Source organism: Chiloscyllium punctatum, chromosome 7 (assembly GCF_047496795.1).
Source record: "Chiloscyllium punctatum isolate Juve2018m chromosome 7, sChiPun1.3, whole genome shotgun sequence".
Lineage (NCBI taxonomy): Eukaryota > Metazoa > Chordata > Chondrichthyes > Orectolobiformes > Hemiscylliidae > Chiloscyllium > Chiloscyllium punctatum.
The window spans coordinates 73,159,434-73,179,446 of NC_092745.1; the positions used below are offsets into that span (position 1 = coordinate 73,159,434).

Below are 20,013 nucleotides of genomic sequence, written 5' to 3' on the forward strand. Positions count from 1 at the left end.
AGGGTGGTACGTGTATGGAATGAGCTGCCAGAGGATGTGGTGGAGGCTGGTACAATTGCAACATTTAAGCGGCATTTGGATGGTATATGTATAGGAAGGGTTTGGAGGGATATGGGCTGGGTGCTGGCAGGTGGGACTAGATTGGATTGGGATATCTGGACGGGTTGGACCAAAGGGTCTGTTTCCATGCTGTACATCTCTATGACTCTAATTAGTTTAGGTGCTTCACTCTGTTATTTCTAGCTTTTTTCAGAAAATCAGAAGCTTTTCAAGCAGAGTAGGCCATTTGGTCCATTGGATGCCAATTGGCTGCTCAGGAAGGACATACTTGATCTCCTTTGATCAAAAATCTAACTCCGCCTTTCATATATTCAGTTTCACAGCCTCCACAGCTCACTGGGGAAGGGAATTCCAAATAGTCTCGAATAAATTTCTTCTCGTCTCTCTAAATGGGAGACTCCTTAGTTTTAAACTGTGCCCCTTAGTTCTAGATAACTCCACATTTAGATCACTTCTCATTCTTGTAAACCCCAAAGAGTGTAGGCCCACCTTCTTGACTTTGTTCCAGGAATCAGTCTGGTGAACCTTCTTTAGACCACTACAAGTACAGTTATGTCCTTCCCTAAGGAAAAGATACACAGAAAAGGGGAGGTACTAGTACTCTAGGTGTAGTATCACCAAAGTTATGTACAGCTGTAGCGTGGTTTCCCTATGCTTTTCCCTTGCAATAGCCAAAATTCCATTTACTTTCCTAATTATTTGCTGTACCTGCATGCTAATGTTTTGTGATTTTCCTTTCTTCCTTGTCATCATTGTGCTCTTTGTTACAACAGATGTTGAATAGGATTGTCAGAAATCATTTTGAAGCATATTGATAATCTGGAGAGTTCAAATGGTTGTATTGAGCAGTAATCCAGAAACCAAGCAGCATTGGTTAGATACTGTGATGTGGGGATGAAAAGTATCATTTTGTGCAAATTTGTCTGTGACTCTAGAATCATTAGAGAATTTGAATGGGAATCTTGAAAGTCTATATGCTTTTTGCTGAAACCTCTAACTTTTACAAACCTGTGTAATAATATTTCAGGACTCTGAGAAAGAAAATTTGAGTTAAGAATTCTGGATTAATGAAAGTGAAATTTGAAAGGGAACATTAGATAACTCATAAATTGATGCAGTGATGGTTAGGATTTTGGCAATGGAGGAAAAATATACAAAAGTAATGTTCAAGGAAAACCTTGAAATGCTTACTTTTTGAAAACTAGTTATTTCCTGAACCCTGGAAACCAACTGAGACTAGTTGGATAACTCTTCAAAGAGCTAACATTTGCACAAGGGGCTGAATAGCTGCTTCAGTTAAGTATCATTGATTCCATAATTCAACAGGAAAAATATATTCATGTAAATTGTGTTGTCATTAACAAGAAACTTTTGTCAAAGGTGTTGCAAATCAATGAAGTCCATTTGAAGTGTTGTAGGAAATGAGGTAGTATGTGGCAAGTATAATTCTATAAAAAGCAGTGAGATAGTGATCAGTTAGACAGTCTTCTTCGTGATGGTTGAGGGATAAATGTTGAACAAATGCTAATGAAGTAGTGGCATCAAATGTCAATAGGTATATTTTGTCCTAATGCAATATCCAAGATGCATAGATTTTAAAAAAAATTTGTTAAATGAAGTTTATTGGTCTTTTGTGTGTGTTGTATGTTAAGCTGCGTGTGCAGTTAATGTACTTCTCCTCTAGTTGCAGAACATTTGCTGACAAGTTTTCAAGAAGCCTTAAAGGTTTCCCTCTTAAACCCAGACCCAATGCAACGTCCATCTTTACAGAGTTTACTGACTCATGAATTCTTTAGGTAAGCAAAGACTTCTTTCTCATTTCTTCAGCAGGTTCTTAAATGGACCATCTTTTACAATATTGCCTCCTTATTTAGTGCAGTTTGTGGGTGTGAAATAGTGTTATTGCCACTTCACTGAAAATTTGTTTGACAGTATGAAATAGCAAGTAATTAAACAGTCATTGGTGACAGTGTACCTCATGAGATCTATTTGTTTTGTGTGCATGATTTGCTATCAGTGCTGTCAAATCTTCAACCTACTAACACCATCATCTATCTTCAGTATGTCAAAGAAACCAAAAAATAATTTACTGTGCTCGAATGCATCAGTTTGAGCATTGAAGCAAATTTATGTTAATGTAATAAATTGTCAAAACTTCATTGTCTAGAGGGTGTATATTACTGCCATATTTAGAAATGATTAAAATAAATCGTAAAGTTCATAGTACTTTCCACATACACATCTAAATTATCACAGAAAATGCAATGCCATTTTGTCACTGTACAAATGGTCAGTGTTCCATTTTTAAAATTTCAGTGACATCTTTGTAAAAAAAAATCCAATGTGTATATTTTGGCAAAGGTATTCAGTGTTCAGAAAGCATATTCTGTAGATTTCTATTGCAGAGTGTATCATTTTCACAAAATGGTTAAATGAAGAGTAGTGTCGTGATAAATCTGATACTCATTTAACTCCATTTAGGAAACTGAAGAAAAATTGTAAACCGATGGTAGTGGGTTTATCTGTCTATGAATACCCTGTGTACATTTGCTTGATGCTGATAACAGACCTTTTGAATTGCTTTGAATTTTATTTGTAATAGGTTGTCATTTTGTGGAATTAGATAGACTAAGACTTAATAAATTTTGGGTAGCTTCCTGGTATTTTCGATTGTCGATGAGAAAAATATGTCTCTGATCAAACCCATTTTATGCACTGACACAGTTTAGAAAGTTGATGTTTGGTACTTGTGATTGTAACAGTTCTCTCTAACAGCAGGAACGAGTTCTTGGAAGTAGTGAATTTTTTAAAAAGCTTGACATTGAAAACTGAGGAAGAAAAGAATGAGTTTTTCAAGTAGGTATTCTGTTTCTGTTACTGAGTTTTATTTTTTTTAAAAATTATATTGTACAAGTGCTACAAAATGATGATTATCTGACAATTACTTTTAAATATATTCAGCAACTGAAGGGTGGGCTGTTAATATTTTCACTTTTGTCACTACCTGCATCCATATGAAGCAAGTAAACAGTGGAAGCACTAACTGCCATTTCACTCCATCGCTATTGATGCTGAAGTCAATTGTAGCACTCCTACACCAACTCCACATAAACGTGTCAATCAAACCTGGGACTTCCAAAAGCTTGAACCTGCTGTAGTTAGTGTATTTATGCGCTCAGCTATCCAAGGAGATAAATCCGTTCAACCCACTTGTTTCATCCTGTCACTGATAATATTTAAATATTTTCTTATCAATCTGTTCAGAGATGTTGTGGCATCTCTCTGGAGCAGGTGGGACTTGAATCTGGGTCTCCTGACTCAGAGGTAAGGAAAATGTTACTGTGCCACAAGAGCTCCTATCATTGCTATTACATATTAAATACTTTTTGAAAGTTAGGTTAATTCAGCAACTTCGGAAACAGCATCATTCTAGTTATTTTACTAATGGGGAAGCAATTACCTAGTAGTATTATCACTAGACTATTAATTCAGAGACCCTGGTAATACTCTGGGAACATGGGTTTGAATCCTGCAAAGACATATTTATTGAATTCAAACTTAACCATATCTGGAATTAGAATGAAAACAAATGATAACCATGAAACTATTGTCAATTGTTGGAAAAATCCATCTGATTCATTAATGTCCTTTAGAGAAAGTAACTGATGCCCTTACCTGATCTGGTCTACCTGTGTCTCCAGACCCATTGCAATATAATTGACACTTAACGCAATTAGGGATGGGTAATAAACATTGGCCTGGCCAATAACACCCACATTCTGTGAATAAATGGAAAAAAGGCTAATTTAGAGGGCTGGACTAATGACCTGTGGGTGTGAGTTCAAATCTCTCCATGGCACCTGGGGAAACTAAAAAGCTGGAATCAGTAATGGTGACCAGTGTACTTATGGGTGCAGTGGTGATGTGTTTCCTTACAACATATTGGATTGCAAATAATACTGTATTAATGTCGTATTTTCCATTCTGTGACCTTTGTGTGTTTCCTCAAATTAATTGCAATTAATGTTGAAAATGGGAAGAATTCTGTGAAGCGCAAACTAAATTGGGTTGATATTGCCCAAATCTATTTTGCCAAAAAAGTTAAAGCAAGAAGGGGATTTTCATCAGAATTGCAAATTTTCATGCAGCAGTATATTTTGCATGTAGAAATATGCCAGGCCCATTATATTTCCTAAACTGTTAGCATTTTCCCCAAAGTAGGGTTTGTACCTCTAGAAGTATTTGATTCTGTTTTGTCATGCAGATTCCTATTGGATCGTATTCAGGGCTTACCTGAAGGTCTCATGGCCTCCCGCCTGGTGCCACAGCTGCTAACTCCATTGGTGTTTGCAGAACCAGTAGCAATTAAAAGCTTCCTTCCTCACCTCCTCAGGCCAAAGAAGGGTATGTTCAGTGTATGTATTCATCATACAGTCTAATAGTGTATAGTTGGTTCTGATCTAACACAATAGCTTGCACGAGAAACAAACTCGTGTTATAAGAAAATCGCACAATAGCTGTGCTATTTAAACTAATGGGGCCGGAATACTGTTATAGCCAGTACAGGTAAGGAAAGTTTGTATTCTGTAAATAACTGTTGAAATTCTTCAAATTTGTTAAAGCCAATTTATGTTCAGGAAACATATGTTAGAGCAAAACTGCCTTTATCTTTCAAATTAATATTCTTCAGTTTGAGGATATGCCTTTATGCACATCATATATATGTTATGAGGTTGAAGGTGTGCACTGTACCTTTGAAAGAAAGAATGCTGTTCTGAACTGAGAGATTACAAGCACCTGTGTATACGACTGGATGGCAGTCCCAGGGTGTACTGGAAAATTGAAAATATGTAACATTTGGCTGTGAAATGGATTCCTGGGTTTTGGTTGCTGTTTTGAAAACAATTCAACTTTAACCAATCAGTTTGAATTATGCTCCATGATACTGAAACCCAATCGAGTTTTAATTTATTGTTTTGCCAACATTGAACCAATGAGACGATCAGTGTTGGGGGTATAAGAATGTGGACATTTTCAAAATTGGTCAGAGGACAACCACTAGAGAGAGAGAAACTGTTGGAGAGTTAATTGCCTGTCTAACATCTTGCTCTCAGAGAAATTAGAAAACACTCTCTGTCAAAGGTACCTTTTCATGTGAAACCTACTCGCAGTAAAAAGAAAGATGTCGACCCAGGGAGATCAGCAGGAAAATTGAAGACAGCAGAGAAGACAAAGACTGTGTGATTTTCAGATTAAGCTAATGTAATTTTAATAAGTGTCTTATTGGAACAGCATATTGTTATAGAGTTGGAGTCAGAGAGTAAGCATTTGAGAAAGACGGGCTTAGCTTAGTGAATAATGTTTTTTTGATTATTCACTTTTAGAGTAAGAAAATAATTTGATGTTAAACAGTGGAATTTAGGTGTTCTCTGTCACTCATATTTTAACAGATTACGAAGCGAAGCGAGCTTTTCCAGGTATTTGGTTTAATTAACAGAAAAAGATTGCTTCTGTGTTGTAACAAATGAGGAATTTTAGTTTAGCTGTGACAGCAAGATCAATTGATCAGCAATGCTATAACCTATCGAATGGAAATCTGTTATTGGTTTCCACGTAAATGGTTGGGAAATGACCTGCTATGTATATTTAGAAACCAATGTGACCTGTTACAAAATAGTAGACTAACGTTTGCAAGAGAAACTTCAATTGACATTTTGGGATTTGACCTTCAACTCTCCGGCAAAGTTACATTGTTAGTTTCTTTTCATTGCTGACTTGACTTGCTGTATGCTTCCAATATTTGTCGTTTTTCTTGATAATCTTGTCACTGATTTACCATTTTTGGTTAAGTCCCAAGTTTGACTAACCCATGCCGTTTTCTGTTAATGTAATAATTATTTTGCCTCCAAATAAACCCGTTGGACGATAACGTGGTGTTGTGATTTTTAATTTTGTCCACCCCAGTCCAACAACACCACCTCCAAATCTTTGCTATTTGATGTGATTTAGTGGTCTTGCAACCAGCATGTGATTTATATTGATAGGATTTTGTGCGATTACTTTGCAATTTCTTAAAAATTTAAATCACCTTTTAGACTGATCGGTGTTGACCTCTGCTTTCTATCACCTGCAAGCGTCCTTATGAAGTCAGTTCTGTCCATCCTAATTGAGTTCCAAATGACGATGCAAAAAGTATAAAACATTCCGAAATTGTCATTCTCTGAAAAGTAAATTATTTAAGTTGTGGCTTACATCACATCAATATCTACACTTATTGTACATAGTACAATTTAATGTGCAAGTACTTGAAATTTGTATCTAAAAAGTCTCAAATTATGAAAGTTGTTGATTGTTTCAGTGCAGTACATTTAGATGCCCCAGCCATAAAATGGCTGATACCTGTGGTTAGGGTCAGACACAGTTTTGGAGGAGCATATTTTGTATTTGTTTGTTTTCGATTAGCATGGAATGTCTGACCCTGACATTAGATAACTGAAGTGACAGGAGTTTAAATTTCAGCACTTATTCTCCATATCTTGATGAACGCAGTGATGTCCATTGATATAAATGTTCTCTTGAGGAGAAAAACATGAAATATTGCACGGTGTTCGCTGCAAACAAAAGTACATAAAAAGATTAAGTTGTTTTGTTTGTATTTCTCTAGACTCACCTAGTGATGATGAATTCAATAGCCTTCTGTCACCCAATGTCTTTCGAGATCATGTGATCCCAATTCTGTTGAAACTTTATAGTGTGCGAGAGGAGCATGTGCGAATGGTGCTGTTATCTCATCTGGACACTTATGCTGATCTTTTTCAATTGGAAGATCTACAGGAAATTGTTCTTCCACAGGTCAGTGAAAGATAAGTTTAAATTTCCGGGGACAAATAAGATAGAAGACAAAAAAAAACAAAGGACTGCAGATGCTGGAAAATTCAGTAGGTCTGGCAGCGTTTGTGGGGAGAAAGCAGAGTTAATGTTTCATGTCCAGTGACCCTTCTTCAGAACTTGCTGTGTTTTCCCAGCCATTTCTTTTTTTTCTGTTTGAAATAATGTTTTGGATATTCAGTTGCATCTTTTCACCTGTTTATGGATTTTATTCGCTCTGCATATTTTGTGATTGAGTTAACATTTATGTAATTTACAGTGTATGGAGTTTTAAGAAGTGCTTGCAGTTTTTAAATTTGTCATTCCTCGTGACTATTTTAACAACATTTAATGTTTTATCTGAATGTTGTTGCTGCTTAATGTGCAGTCCTTTCACAGGTCTCCAGTAAGGTATTAGCCTATATGTATGCAAATCTCTGCAATGAGCCTATAACTTGCTTGAGATTGTTACCTACAAACCAAGGCTGAGACTTGAAAATAGACATTTTTACCACTTTGATTTTCATAAACAGAATCCAACAGAACTCTGATTTTATTAAATGCATTCTTACATCGAAGAACTTCTCAGATTATTTCATTTATAAATTCAGTGAACAAGCTCATACTGTGCTGTTGGGTATGCTTGTACATTTCTATGAATAGGATTTTTGAGAGACCTTTCAACTGTCTTTTGAAAACCTAAAAGGTCTCTGAGTCCTTTTTAGTTATTTTATGATCATAGTTTGAAACTATTCTTCAGATTAGCTTTGGAACATTACATTTCCATCTTGTGGGGGTTTAGGGCTACATTTTCTTTTCCTTGTTTAATTTCCTCCTTGCTATCAAGTTATGACATTGATAGATAAAAGTCACTGACATCCCACTGCATCACCACTGATCACAATGTAGGAGAAAGTAAAGACTTGCATTTGTATAATTAAATTTAAGAAATAAAAATTCCTTTATCCTCAACTTTTAGAAGTGCTCAAATCTCAGAGACACATTATCCTGTTTCCATTTCAAAGTTCCTTGTTTGGTGGCATGGCTGTTCTAAGTTTATTTTCTGGCAAACTCTGCATTTGCTTTGTGCCATCATCTTCTCTTGATAATGTCTCTTCATGAAACAACAAATACATCTCATTTACTCCTTACCATGTGTTCCTTAAATACATGTTTGACAACCTTGTATGATATCGTCCTCTCAGACGCTTTAAAACTTTCTGCTTTTGGCTCTTTTCTCCATGACTTCTAAGCCATTCAGGACTTAGACTGATTTGGAGACTGGTAAACTGCACTGTTGATGTCACAGACCTTTTCTCTCTGAATGATCTGCATCTTTCTGAAAGAAACATATCTAATCACTGACCTTCTGGATGGTTCTGTGTTTCTAAAATATTTATGTTAGCGAATTTTGAGAAGATTTGAAGCCCAGGTTGAGGTTTTGAATGTAGACTTGCTTGCTGAGCTGAAAGGTTCATTTCCAGATGTTTCATTACTTTACTAGGTAACATCTTCAGTGGACCTCATGCAAAGCAATGCTGAAAATTCCTGCTTTCTATTTATGTTTGGGTTTCTTTGGGTTGGTGATGTCATTTCCTGTGGTGAAACCCAAAGATATTAAATAGAAAGCAGGAATTTTCAGCATTGCTTCGCGTGAGGTCCACCAACGATGTTATCTGGTAAGGTAACAAAATGTCTGGAAATGAACCTTTCAGCTCAGTGAGCAAATCTACATCCATAATATTTGTGTGTCATAGGACACCGTGACAACACTTTGATTTTCTGTCTTCCACTCTGTTTTCTAAAGCATTTAACTATTCATTCAAAGGGTTTTTAAAAAAAGTCCTCATTTAAATGTTTGTAAACAAATTCCTAGATAACCTGGTATCACACTCAATGTAAATAAAAGTAAACTATATCCTGTGCTCCTTAAGATGCACAATGTTGACATACAAGTCAGACTTAGTTATGTGATTTTTGTCACGATTTAGAGCCCAGGTTTCCTAGTAATAATAATGTCATGAATCTTCATCACAGTATAAATCATGAAAGGTAGTTTGCATGTTGAGCAAGTACTCAGGAAGCCAATACAATGTTATGGTATATTCCGAGGGGAATTAAATCCAAAAGTACAGAGGTTATGGTTCAGTTTTAGAGGACCATATCTGGAATGTTGTATACAGTATGGTTTTTCTTGTTTAAAGGAGGATGTAAATTCCTTGTATGCGTATCACAGAAGATTTACTGGACTAATACTTGGAATTGGCAAGTTGTATTCCAAGGAATGATTTGCAGATTAGACTTGTATCTGCAGGAGTTCAGAAGAGAAAGAGGCAAGTTGACTGAAAGACAAGATCCCAAATGGCCTTGACAGTGTGGATTTTTTAAAAAGTAATTTGTGGGATGTGGGCATTGCGGCTGGCCGGCATTTTATGGCCTATCTCTCATTACTGTTGAGAACGTGGTGGTGAGCTCTTTCTTGAACTGTTGCAGTCCTTCTGCTGTGGGTTGATCCACAATTCCATTAAGGAGGGAATTCCAGGATTTTGACTCACTGACAGTGAAGAAACAGCAATATATGTCCAAGTCAGGATGGTGAGTAGCATGGAGGAGAACTTTAATGTGGTGGTGCTCTGATGCATCAGCTGCCCCAGTCCTTCTAGATGGAGGTGTTCATGATTTGGAAGGTACTGTGAGGATCTTTGGTGAATTTGTGCAATGCATCTTGTAGTTAGTATACACTGCTGCTACTGAGCATCTGTGATGGAGGGAATTGATGTTTGTAGACGTGGTACCAATCACGTCGGCTGCTTTGTCCTGGATGGTGTCGAGCTTCGAGTGTTAGAGCTGCACACGTCCAGGTAAGTGGGGAGCATTCGATCACACTCCTGACTTGTGCCTGAGGGTGAACAAGTTTTGGGAAGTCAGGAGCTGAATTACTTGCAGTGTTCCTAGCCCCTTATCTGCTCTTGTAGCCACGGTGTTTATGTGGCAGGTCCAGTTGAGTTTCTGGACAATGGTAACCCCAGTATTAGTCGGGGATTCAGTGGAGGTGGCACTATTGCATGTCAAGGGGCGATGGTTAGATTATTTATGGTAAGTGACAGTCATAGCCTACCGTTTTATAGGAAAGATAGAGGCTTTGGAGAGGGTGCAAACAAGGTTTACCAGGATACTGCCTGGACTGGAGGGCTTGCCTTATGAAGAGAGGTTGACAAAGCTCGGACATTTCTCTCTAGAGAGGAGGAGGAAGAGAGCTGACCTGATTGAGGTATACAAGGTAGTGAGAGGCATGGATAGAGTCAGTAGCCAGAAACTTTTCCCCAGGGTAGGATTGACTGGCATGAGGGATCATAGTTTAAGATATTAGGAGAATAGTTTTTATATGCAGAGAGTTGTGAATGCATGGAATGTGTTGCCAGTGGTGGTGATAGAAGCAGAGTCATTAGGGACATTTAAGTGACTGCTGGACATGGACAGCAGTGAATTGAGGGGTGCGTATGTTAGGTTATTTTATTTTACATTAGGGTATAATCCTCGGCACAACATCGTGGGCCAAAGGGCCTGTTCTCTGCTGTACTTTTCTATGTTCTGTTTGTGTGGCATGAATGTTACTTGCCACTTGTCAACTCAAGCCTGGGTGTTGTCCAGATCTTGCATTTGAACATGGACTGTTTCAGTACCTGAGTCGTTGCAAATGGTTCTGAACAAACATCAGCAAACATTCCTACTTCGGATCTTATGGTGGAAAAGTCATTGATGCAGCCGCTGAACATGGTTGGGTGTGAACACTACCCTGAGGAACTCCTGCAAGGATATCCTGGAACTGAGATAACTAATCTCCAACAGCCACAACTAGCTTCCAACCAGTGAAGTGTTTGTCCCCGATACCCATTGATTCCAGGTTTTCCAGGACTCATTGATGCCACATTCAGTTAAATGCAACCTTGATGTTAAGAACTGTCACGCTAACCTCATTTCTGGAATTCAGCTGTTTTGTCCATGTTTGAATCAAGGCTGTAATGAGGTCAGGAACTAAATAACGCTAGTGGAACCCAAACTGGCATCAGTGAGAATGCTATTGCTGAGCAGGTGTTGCTTGATGACACCTTACATTATTGACCGTTGAGGATGTAGAAAGGATATATGTCATTTGAGAATCTAGTAATGAGTGCCACTTTTTCAAAATAAGGTGTTACCCATTTAAAACTGAGGGTTGTTTTTTCTCCAGGAGGATTGTGTCCCTCTGGAACTAACCCCATCAAAAGGTGGTGGATGCATAGTCCTTGAATATTTTTAAAGATATCTTTCAAAAGCTGGTGGAGTGTTATGAGGGTACATGAGAATGTGAATCAGCCATGATCTTATTGAAGGTAGAGCAGGCCTCCTCTTCCTAATTTGGATGTTCCTGGATTAGACATTTTGCTGTACATTAATGCTTAATGATAATAATTGTATTTTATTCATGAAACAGATTTGCAGCCAAAAGGCTGATTTCCAGTAAAACTTGCATTACTTGGGCTATATGTGAATTTGCAATCAAGTTAGAAACATGATTTCATTGTAGTAACAAAAACAGTTGTAATGGGTAATGGAATTCTAAAACTTATTAAGCAGATACAGTTGCCTGCCCTAATCACATAAGTACAGATTATTGTGGAGTGCTGTGGTTTTGCAAGGTACAATGACAGTAAGTTGTGACAAAAATTCTTGTAGAACATCTGGACCAAACAAAGTCTAATGAAAAGCTTTTTATATTAGTTGAGGAATAAATACTCATCAAAATACTGGAAAGAATTCCACTGCTCTTTAGATTCACTTAAAGAATCTGTTACATGCCCGTAGGACAGCTGGGTAATTGTCCAGATCTTTGAACATGGACTGTTTCAGTATCTGAGGAGTCACAAATGGTCTCATTCGAAAGCCAACACTTCCAATAGTATAGAATATTCTAAGTATTACACTCGATGTGTTCGAGATCCTTTTCTTCACCGAGTCATGGGTAAGAGTGCTACCAATGATCAACAGGTGCAAAATCCATTGCAGCTAACGATGGCAGACTTGACTTGAGACATCCTTATAAGCTTGTCTGCAGCTGAGACTAAAATACTATCAACTGGGTGTGTAGACATTAGAAGTCCTTAAAGGATATTGAGTGCTTCATTACAGTAAGTGCATCTTCCTTCAATCAAGATATTTACTTTTGATTTTCATGGAAAATGTACCAAACACATCTTTTCCTGTTTAGGTGCTACTAGGACTAAGAGATACCAGTAATAGTCTGGTGTCAGGAACACTCTGCAGCCTAGCCGTGTTGGTGCCACTTCTTGGAGCTGATGTAGTTGTTGGAGGTGAGAGAGCAAAGATCTTCAAACGTACAACACCTAACTTCAGATCAACTGAGATCACCCCTGAAGGTAGGTAACAAAAAGTTTCTGGTGTTTTCTGTGCATCCCACATCTTTACCAGAGAGTTATAAATAGATTATCTAAGGAAAGATATTATTTGCCGAAGAGGCTATACTAGATTGATTCTGGGATGAGAGGCTGAGTAAGTTGGACATGCGCTCCTGAAATTTAAAAGAATGAGTGATGATCTCATTGAAACATTCTAGATTATAAAGAAACTTCCCAGGGTAGATATTGAGAGTTTGTTTCCCCTTTAGGTTCCCTTCCAGAACATGAGCAAAATCTCAGGATAAGGGGTTCTCCATTAGGATTAAAATGAAGAGAAACTTCTTCACTGAACAGGTGTGTATCTGTGGAATTCTCTATACCAGTGGGTTGTGGATGCTCCATTGTTGAGTGTATTCAAGACTGTAATAGACAGATTTTCATTGTCTGAGGGGTGTGGGAAGCATGCGGAAAAGCCAGTTAAGGCAGAAGGTCAGCCATGACTATGTTCAATTTCAGAGCTGATTTGAGGGGCAGTATGGCATACTCCCATCCTATTTCTTACCATAATAGGTAGCAAAAATAATGCAAAAAGGCTACAGAGCGATATAGACAGGTTGTATGAGTGTAAGAACACGGCAGAATGTCGTGAAAATTGTGTTTTTTAGAATGGTAATGGTAAGAAACTGGAAACTGTTTACTTTGGAAGGACCTGGGTGTCCTTTTACATTAGTCAGAGAAAGTTAACATTCAGGTACAAAAGCAATTTGGAAGGCAAATTGTTAGTTTTTTTACTTCTAAGGGGGTCAGGAATACAAGAGTTAATAAGTTTCACTGCACTTATACAAGGCATTGGTGAGGCCATACTAAGATTATAATATCCAGATTTGGTATCATGCCCAAGAAAGGACATATTTATCTTTGAGCGAGTATGACAAAATTAATTGAGAGAATCTTGGCTATTCTTCTATCTCAATCTACTTTCCTATGCGATTCCCTCTTCCCTTAATAACAAAAAAAATCTATCGATCTGTGAGAAAATTGTCCATGTTGAGAGAAGTAGATTAAACATATTCTTCTGAACTCCAGAAAGCATAAGAGATGATTGAAGTGAAACATCAATTCTTAAGGGGCTTGAGAAGGATAAATGCAAAGAAAATATTTTTCCTGGTTTGGGAATCTAGAAAATTTCACAACATAAGGGAATGGGTTTGGGTGGAATACTCTTGAGGGTTGATGTCGACTTGTTGGGCCGAAGGTATTCTGTTGGGATTCTGTAAGAGATATGGCTGCTTGAGCCATGCATGTTTCAATATGATCTCTGCTGATCATCAGTTTTAACTGAATTTTCCTTGTTCTTCCACATTGTTTCATTTATTGAGAAACAAAAAATGTTTATCCCAGTCTTGAATAAATTTGTCAAATTTTCACAAGCTCCTGGAGCAGACAATTCCAAAGATTCATATCACTTAGTGAAGAAATCCCCTTCATTGAACTCCTAAACTATCAGCTTTTTCTTCTATAATCACCAGCTGGGAAAGAAGAACCTATAAATGTCTGTCCTATCAAACCCCATTGGAATCTTTTATGCTTCAATGAGATCACCTCTCACTATTCTAATCTCTAGTGTGTTTAGGTCTAATTTACTCAACCTCTGTTCATAGAACAGATCTCTCATCCTGGGGCCCATTGATTGAACCTTTGTACTATATTCAATGCAAGTATCACATTCCTTAAATGTGGGGATCACAACAGAACACAGCACTCTACGTAAGGTCTTGTCAAAATAGTAAGGCGTGCTTATTTTTGTATTCCAGTCCTTTTGTAATAAAGGCCAAATTGTTAGTTGCCTTCCTAACACGCTAACCTTGTGTTCCTTGTACAATTGCTCATTTAGGTCCTGCTGAACAACATTTACAAGTTTGATACTAAGTTCTACTTTGCCATTCATATTGACAAAGTGAATAACTGTATACTCTTCCATGTTATACTGCATTTGCTAACTTATTGCCCACTCCACTTGATCTGTCTATATCTCTTAGCAACCTCTTTGTCTTCCTCAATTTCTATTTCCACCTAGCCTTGTTTCCTACATTACTCCAGGTCTATCTAAATCAATAACATCCAGTGAAAATAGTGCCAAGTCCTGATCCATGCTACATTCTGATAGTTACTGCCTAGCAACTTAAATATGTCCTGTTTAACTCTACTTTTCGCTCCTGCTCAGTAACCAATCCTTCGTTCCCCATTATTTACATTAGTTTTATTCTATATGATGGAAACAGGTACAGAATTTTATTTCATATCTTGACTGATTAACCACACAACCTCATTGAAATGTCAATTTAACGTTGTTTTTGTTTTGTGCGCAATGAGCATAGAGTTGCAATGTTAGAGTTCTATTTGGAGGGATTAAAATGTTATTAATGGAAATCTATGATATTATTCTGATGTAAAATTGCAACAATAGCTAAAGCAAATTTGATTTATCTTACATTTTTCTAAGGCTCCCCTGCACATGTCAACAATAGTCATGAGCTTTACAGTTCTCTGGCCTTAAACAACAATTCATTCAAACTGTTTTCCAAGATCTCTGAGTCAAAGAAGAAACCCACATATGGGAAAGAAAAAAAAGGGCACACAAATCTTGCTCAAATTCAGCACCCTTCAAGGTTTCAGATACTGGAAAAAGCAGGTAAACTTTAGAAAGGCAAGTCTGAATTTGTGCAATGCACTGTAGTGAAATTGGGCTTTTCTGAACTGTCACATATTGAATGAATGATCCAGTTGTCAAATATTTATTTGAAACTGAGTTGGCAATCAGTACACAGTTGAGGACTGTGGAATCATAAATAAATTAAAATCGTGCTTTCATATATTCTAACTGCTGATTAGGGTTTTTTACATTAACACATTGGCACTGAAATTCACAGGTAAGATTTTCATTGGCATAAAGGCTGAACCATTTAAAGCAGAGCTGAAAATGTGTTGCTGGAAAAGCGCAGCAGGTCAGGCAGCATCCAAGGAGCAGGAGAATCGACATTTCAGGCAAATTCACTAAGCGGCCAAGCTGGACATTTGGCTTTTTAAAAAAATTGTTTCCATTTTCTGAAGGCCATAACATTGGAAAAGTAGAAGAAAACGATGTCTAGTCAATTATTAAATTATAGGTGTGTGCACCCATACAAGCTTTTCGTAGTATTAAATATATACTAGATCTCCAAACTTGCCTAACTCAGTCTTTGCATTGCCTGTTTAATATATGTTTGAACAGTTTCTAATAGATAAATATGGTTCTGACTAGTAGTGATCACAGTTAATTTTTATTTCATATATTTTTGTTGTAGTTATAACTTAAGTCTTTTTTTAATCCTTTATGGACATAGCCCAGTATGAAGCACCAACATCCATAATGTCAATGAATGGTATTCGTGGGAATGATATTTCTGGAGCTGGTTGTACACAAAATTCAGTGCTGATCCATGAATTTGCTGAGGATTGGCCAGACTGGAGCAAGTCAGAGGATAATGAAAGAAATGTAGGAATTAAGATTGAACGTACAAAGGATTGCATCAGTACAGGTAATCAATCTGAGATGAAAGACGAATCATGGGATGACTTTGAACCTAATATAGATGATCATCCTTGCACAATAAAACCAGAACAATCAAATAAGCAGCAGACTTCTGACTTGCCTATTACTGGCAATAAGGCCCAGTCCAAAGGCATGAAACTTTCTTTAGCACTGAAAACTCGCTCTGTTACATCATGTGAGAATTGGAGGAATGATAACTGGAACCAGCAGAACATATCAAAGGAAAGTCAAATAGCAGTTTCAACTGGACAGACATTCTCCAGGCAGAAAACTACTGCACAGAAAACCTCTTTAAACACTGGGCTCGGAGAGGAATTCACTATAAATGTCAAGAAAAAGCCACAGAGGGACCCTGAATTAGATCTGTTTGCTGATATGATACCAGACATTAAAGTTTCTTCCACAGGTTTGTTAATGCCAGCACAAAGAACAGAACTAAATGTTACAGCTGAAGCATCAAATTGTACAGAGAAGACTCTGAAAGCAGACGGTAATTCACCAACTCTAGCACTTGCATCAAAGTTTGCAGTAGACACTGTTGAGGTGAGTTGAAACTTTAAATCAAGGGGCATGACACATTTTCCTGGTACTTTTTAACTATGGTCTGAAAGAGTAGGATAGAAAATTTAGAAAATGTAGGCTTCCTCTTGTATCTTGAAAATATGTTTTCGATTGTTCAACACTATAGTGATCAACAGTTCAACACCTACTAGTACTTTATCAAAAAACTGAGAAATGTGCCCTGTGCTTCTCATGAGTATCTTGAACTGCTCTGTCCATTTGTTGGTTACAATGGTGTAAGGTTTCAATCTATAATGCAGTAGAGACCAAGATCTTCAAATCTGTGAATGATTGCATAATTTCCTTAATTTTTAAAAAATATAAACTAAGTAAATTCTACTCAGCATTTAAATATGGACTCTCAATACATGAGTAAAATTAGATAAAATCTGCATGGATTTGGAGCAGGAGTATTGAAGCACATGGAATACACATTTCTAAGTTTTAGAACATAGAAAGTTACAGCGCAGTACAGCTCTTCGGCCCTCGATGTTGCGCCGATTTGTGAAATTAATCCGATGCCCATCTAACCTACACTATTTCATTATTATCCATATGTATGTCCAATGCCCGTTTTAAATGCCCTTAATGTCGGCAAGTTTACTACTGTTGCAGGCAGACTGTTCCACTCCCCTACTACTCTGAATGAACAAACTTACCCTGATATCTGTCCTAAATCTACCATCACTCAATTTAAAGCTGTGTCCCCTCGTGTTAGCCTTCACCATCCGAGGAAAAAGGCTATCACCATCCACTCTATCTAACCCTCTGATTATCTTATACGTCTCGATTAAGTCACCTCTCAACCTTCTTCTCTCCAACGAAAACAGCCTCAGTTCCCTCAGCCTTTCCTTGTAAGACCTACCTTCTATACTAGGCCACATCCTAGTAAATCACCTTTGAATCCTTTCCAAAGCTTCCCACATCATTCCTATAATGTGGTGACTAGAAGTTCGCAACACTCCAGGTGTGGCCTTACCCGTGTCTTGTACAGCAGAAGCATGACCTCATGGCTCCGAAACTCAATCCTCCTACCAATAAATGCCAACACACCATATGCCTTCTTAACAACTCTAATCAACTTGGGTAGCAACTTTCAGGGATTTGTGCACCTGGCCACAGAGATCCCTCTGTTCATCTACACTGCCAAGAATTTTACCATTAGCCCAGTACTCTGCATTCCTATTACTTCTTCCGAAGTGAAATACGTCACACTTTTCCGCATTAAACTCCATTTGCCACTTCTCAGCTCAGTTCTGAAGCTTATCTATGTCCCTGTGTAACTCATAACATCCTTCGGTACTATCACAAGTCTGCCTACCTTAGTGTCATCCGCAAATTTATTAACCCATCCTTCTATGCCCACATCCAGATCATTTATAAAACTGACAACAGTGGCCTCAAAACTGATCTTTGTGGCACACCACTGGTAACTGAGCTCAGGATGATCATTTCCCATCAATCTCCACCCTCTGTCGTCTTTCAGCTAGCTAATTTCTGATTCAAACTGCTAAATCACCTTCAATCCTGAAACTCTGTATTTTGTGCAATAGTCTACTGTGAGGAACCTTACCAAACGCCTTATTGAAGTCCATATACACCACATCAACCGCTTTACCATCTTCCACCTGTTTTGTCACCTTCTCGAAGAAGTCAAGTTAGATAGGCACAACCTACGTTTCACAAAACTGTGTTGACTAACCCTAATCAAATTCATCCTTCCCAGATGATTATAAATCCAATTCAACTTTTTCCAACACCTTATGCACAACCGAAGTAAAGCTCACTAGCCTATACCAGGGTTGTCCTGACTCCCCCTTCTTAAACAAGGGAACAACATTTGCTACTCTCCGGTCTTCTGGCACTACACCTGTTGACAGTAATGACATAAAGATCAAAGCCAAAGGCTCTGTAGTCTCCTCCCTGGCTTCCCAGAGAGTCTGAGGATAAACCCCATCCAGCCCTGGGGTGAATTTTCTGATCTTCCAAAACTGGCATATCATCCTCTTTGTCAACCACAATCCCATCTAATCTGGGAGCCTGTGTCTCCGTATTCTCACTAACATTACACTTTTTCAGTGTGAATATTGATGAAAAGTATTCATTACGCGCTTCCCCTATGTCCTCCGATTCCCCACACAACTTTCCAGTATGGTCTTTGATTAGCCCTAATCTTTGAGACTTTTTTTTTATTCCTGATATACATATAGAAGGCCTTAGGGTTTTCCTTGATCCTATCCGCCAACAACTTCTCATGTCTCCTCCTGGCTCTTCTTTTCCCTCTCTTTAGATCATTTCTGGCTAACTTATAACTCTCAAGCCCCCTAACTAAGCCTTCACGCTTCACTCTCACGTAAGCCTTCCTCTTCCTCTTGACAAGAGCTTCAACTTCTTTAGTAAACCATGGCTCCCTCTCTTGACAACTACCTCCCTGACTGATAGCTATATACTTACCAAGGACCCACGATAGCTATTCCTTGAATAAACTCCACATTTCAAGTGGTTGCAAAATACTTTTTTTATTAGCACTGTTGGCTCTCAAATTCTTAATCATAGTATTGAGTTACTGGCATGTATAATTTGAGACGTGGATTAATAACTTCCAATTTATATTTGTCAAATTCTAGTTTTAGTTACCTCTACTAGTAGACCTTAGGATACATTTTGAGAGTTTTACATGCCAGCACAATGTTGAGTACGTAAGCATTATTGTTTCAGTAACCCAATTATATCCATATGGATATATTCTGATTTAAGATATCTTTAAACAAAATCCATGGATTATTTCAATGTAATTTATTGTTCACCCGCTTGCTGTTAATATTGTTTTCAGTATCTGTTCAGTTTAGCACAAGTTTTAAAATTATCGTAACATTTAGGGAATTTCTTGTTAAATATTGTTTTATAGTGTATGTATGATATGTTAAGGAAGTACTATTTTTGATGGTGCTTTGCAAAATTTCTAAAGGGGAATCAATATCTTTTATCATTTTCAATTCCAAAATTTCACTAGAAATTTCCACAGCTTTGATAGTACATTGTATTTGATGACCCAACAATTTATGCCAGACGAAGTTAGTGTCACAGACTCGTCAGCAGGAGAGAAAAATGATCATGGAATATTCTCGTGGAGTGATTGTGATGAACCCTAATTTCTGATGCAAAAGTAAAGGACGGCATAAAGCAAAATTGAGTGCAAAACAGCAGGCCAAGAAACATCATATGCACTTCTCTGATTGCAGTGTCATTTTACAGTGCTGTGGTGCAGGAAATTAACAATGTCAAGATGAGAACACTGGCCCTAATACTTAACTTGCAGGGCCTTTCACTGGGGCAGATGCATGATAATGTTCAATAAATCTAGATGTTCTTAGAAGTCCTTCATACCTTAAATGTTTCCCGTCCAACAGCCAGCCTTGAGACCACCTGCAGCGTAAAGACTCATTCAATCAGTTGGAGAAGTTGGAAGATCATGTGCTTGTGTGATAAGCAGGTAGTGGCAAGAGAAATCAGAACTTGGAAGCAGTCTTGCTGCAG

The 20,013-nt window shown here is 37.8% G+C and overlaps 1 protein-coding gene across 5 annotated transcripts in view; it reads left to right on the forward strand.

The window, feature by feature from the left end:
• scyl3 (SCY1-like, kinase-like 3) overlaps positions 1–20,013 on the forward strand; it is a 41,272-nt gene that overhangs the window by 18,147 nt on the left and 3,112 nt on the right. For 2 of the 5 annotated variants that reach the window (XM_072574009.1, XM_072574005.1), the window contains exons 6-13: positions 1,745–1,856; positions 2,836–2,916; positions 4,325–4,464; positions 5,511–5,537; positions 6,725–6,912; positions 12,176–12,344; positions 14,827–15,015; positions 15,707–16,458. In XM_072574009.1, the coding sequence (XP_072430110.1) occupies positions 1,745–1,856; positions 2,836–2,916; positions 4,325–4,464; positions 5,511–5,537; positions 6,725–6,912; positions 12,176–12,344; positions 14,827–15,015; positions 15,707–16,458 (1,658 nt within the window). The remainder of the gene's footprint in view (positions 1–1,744; positions 1,857–2,835; positions 2,917–4,324; positions 4,465–5,510; positions 5,538–6,724; positions 6,913–12,175; positions 12,345–14,826; positions 15,016–15,706; positions 16,459–20,013) is intronic. The other 3 variants (XM_072574006.1, XM_072574008.1, XM_072574007.1) reach the window with 3 other exon arrangements.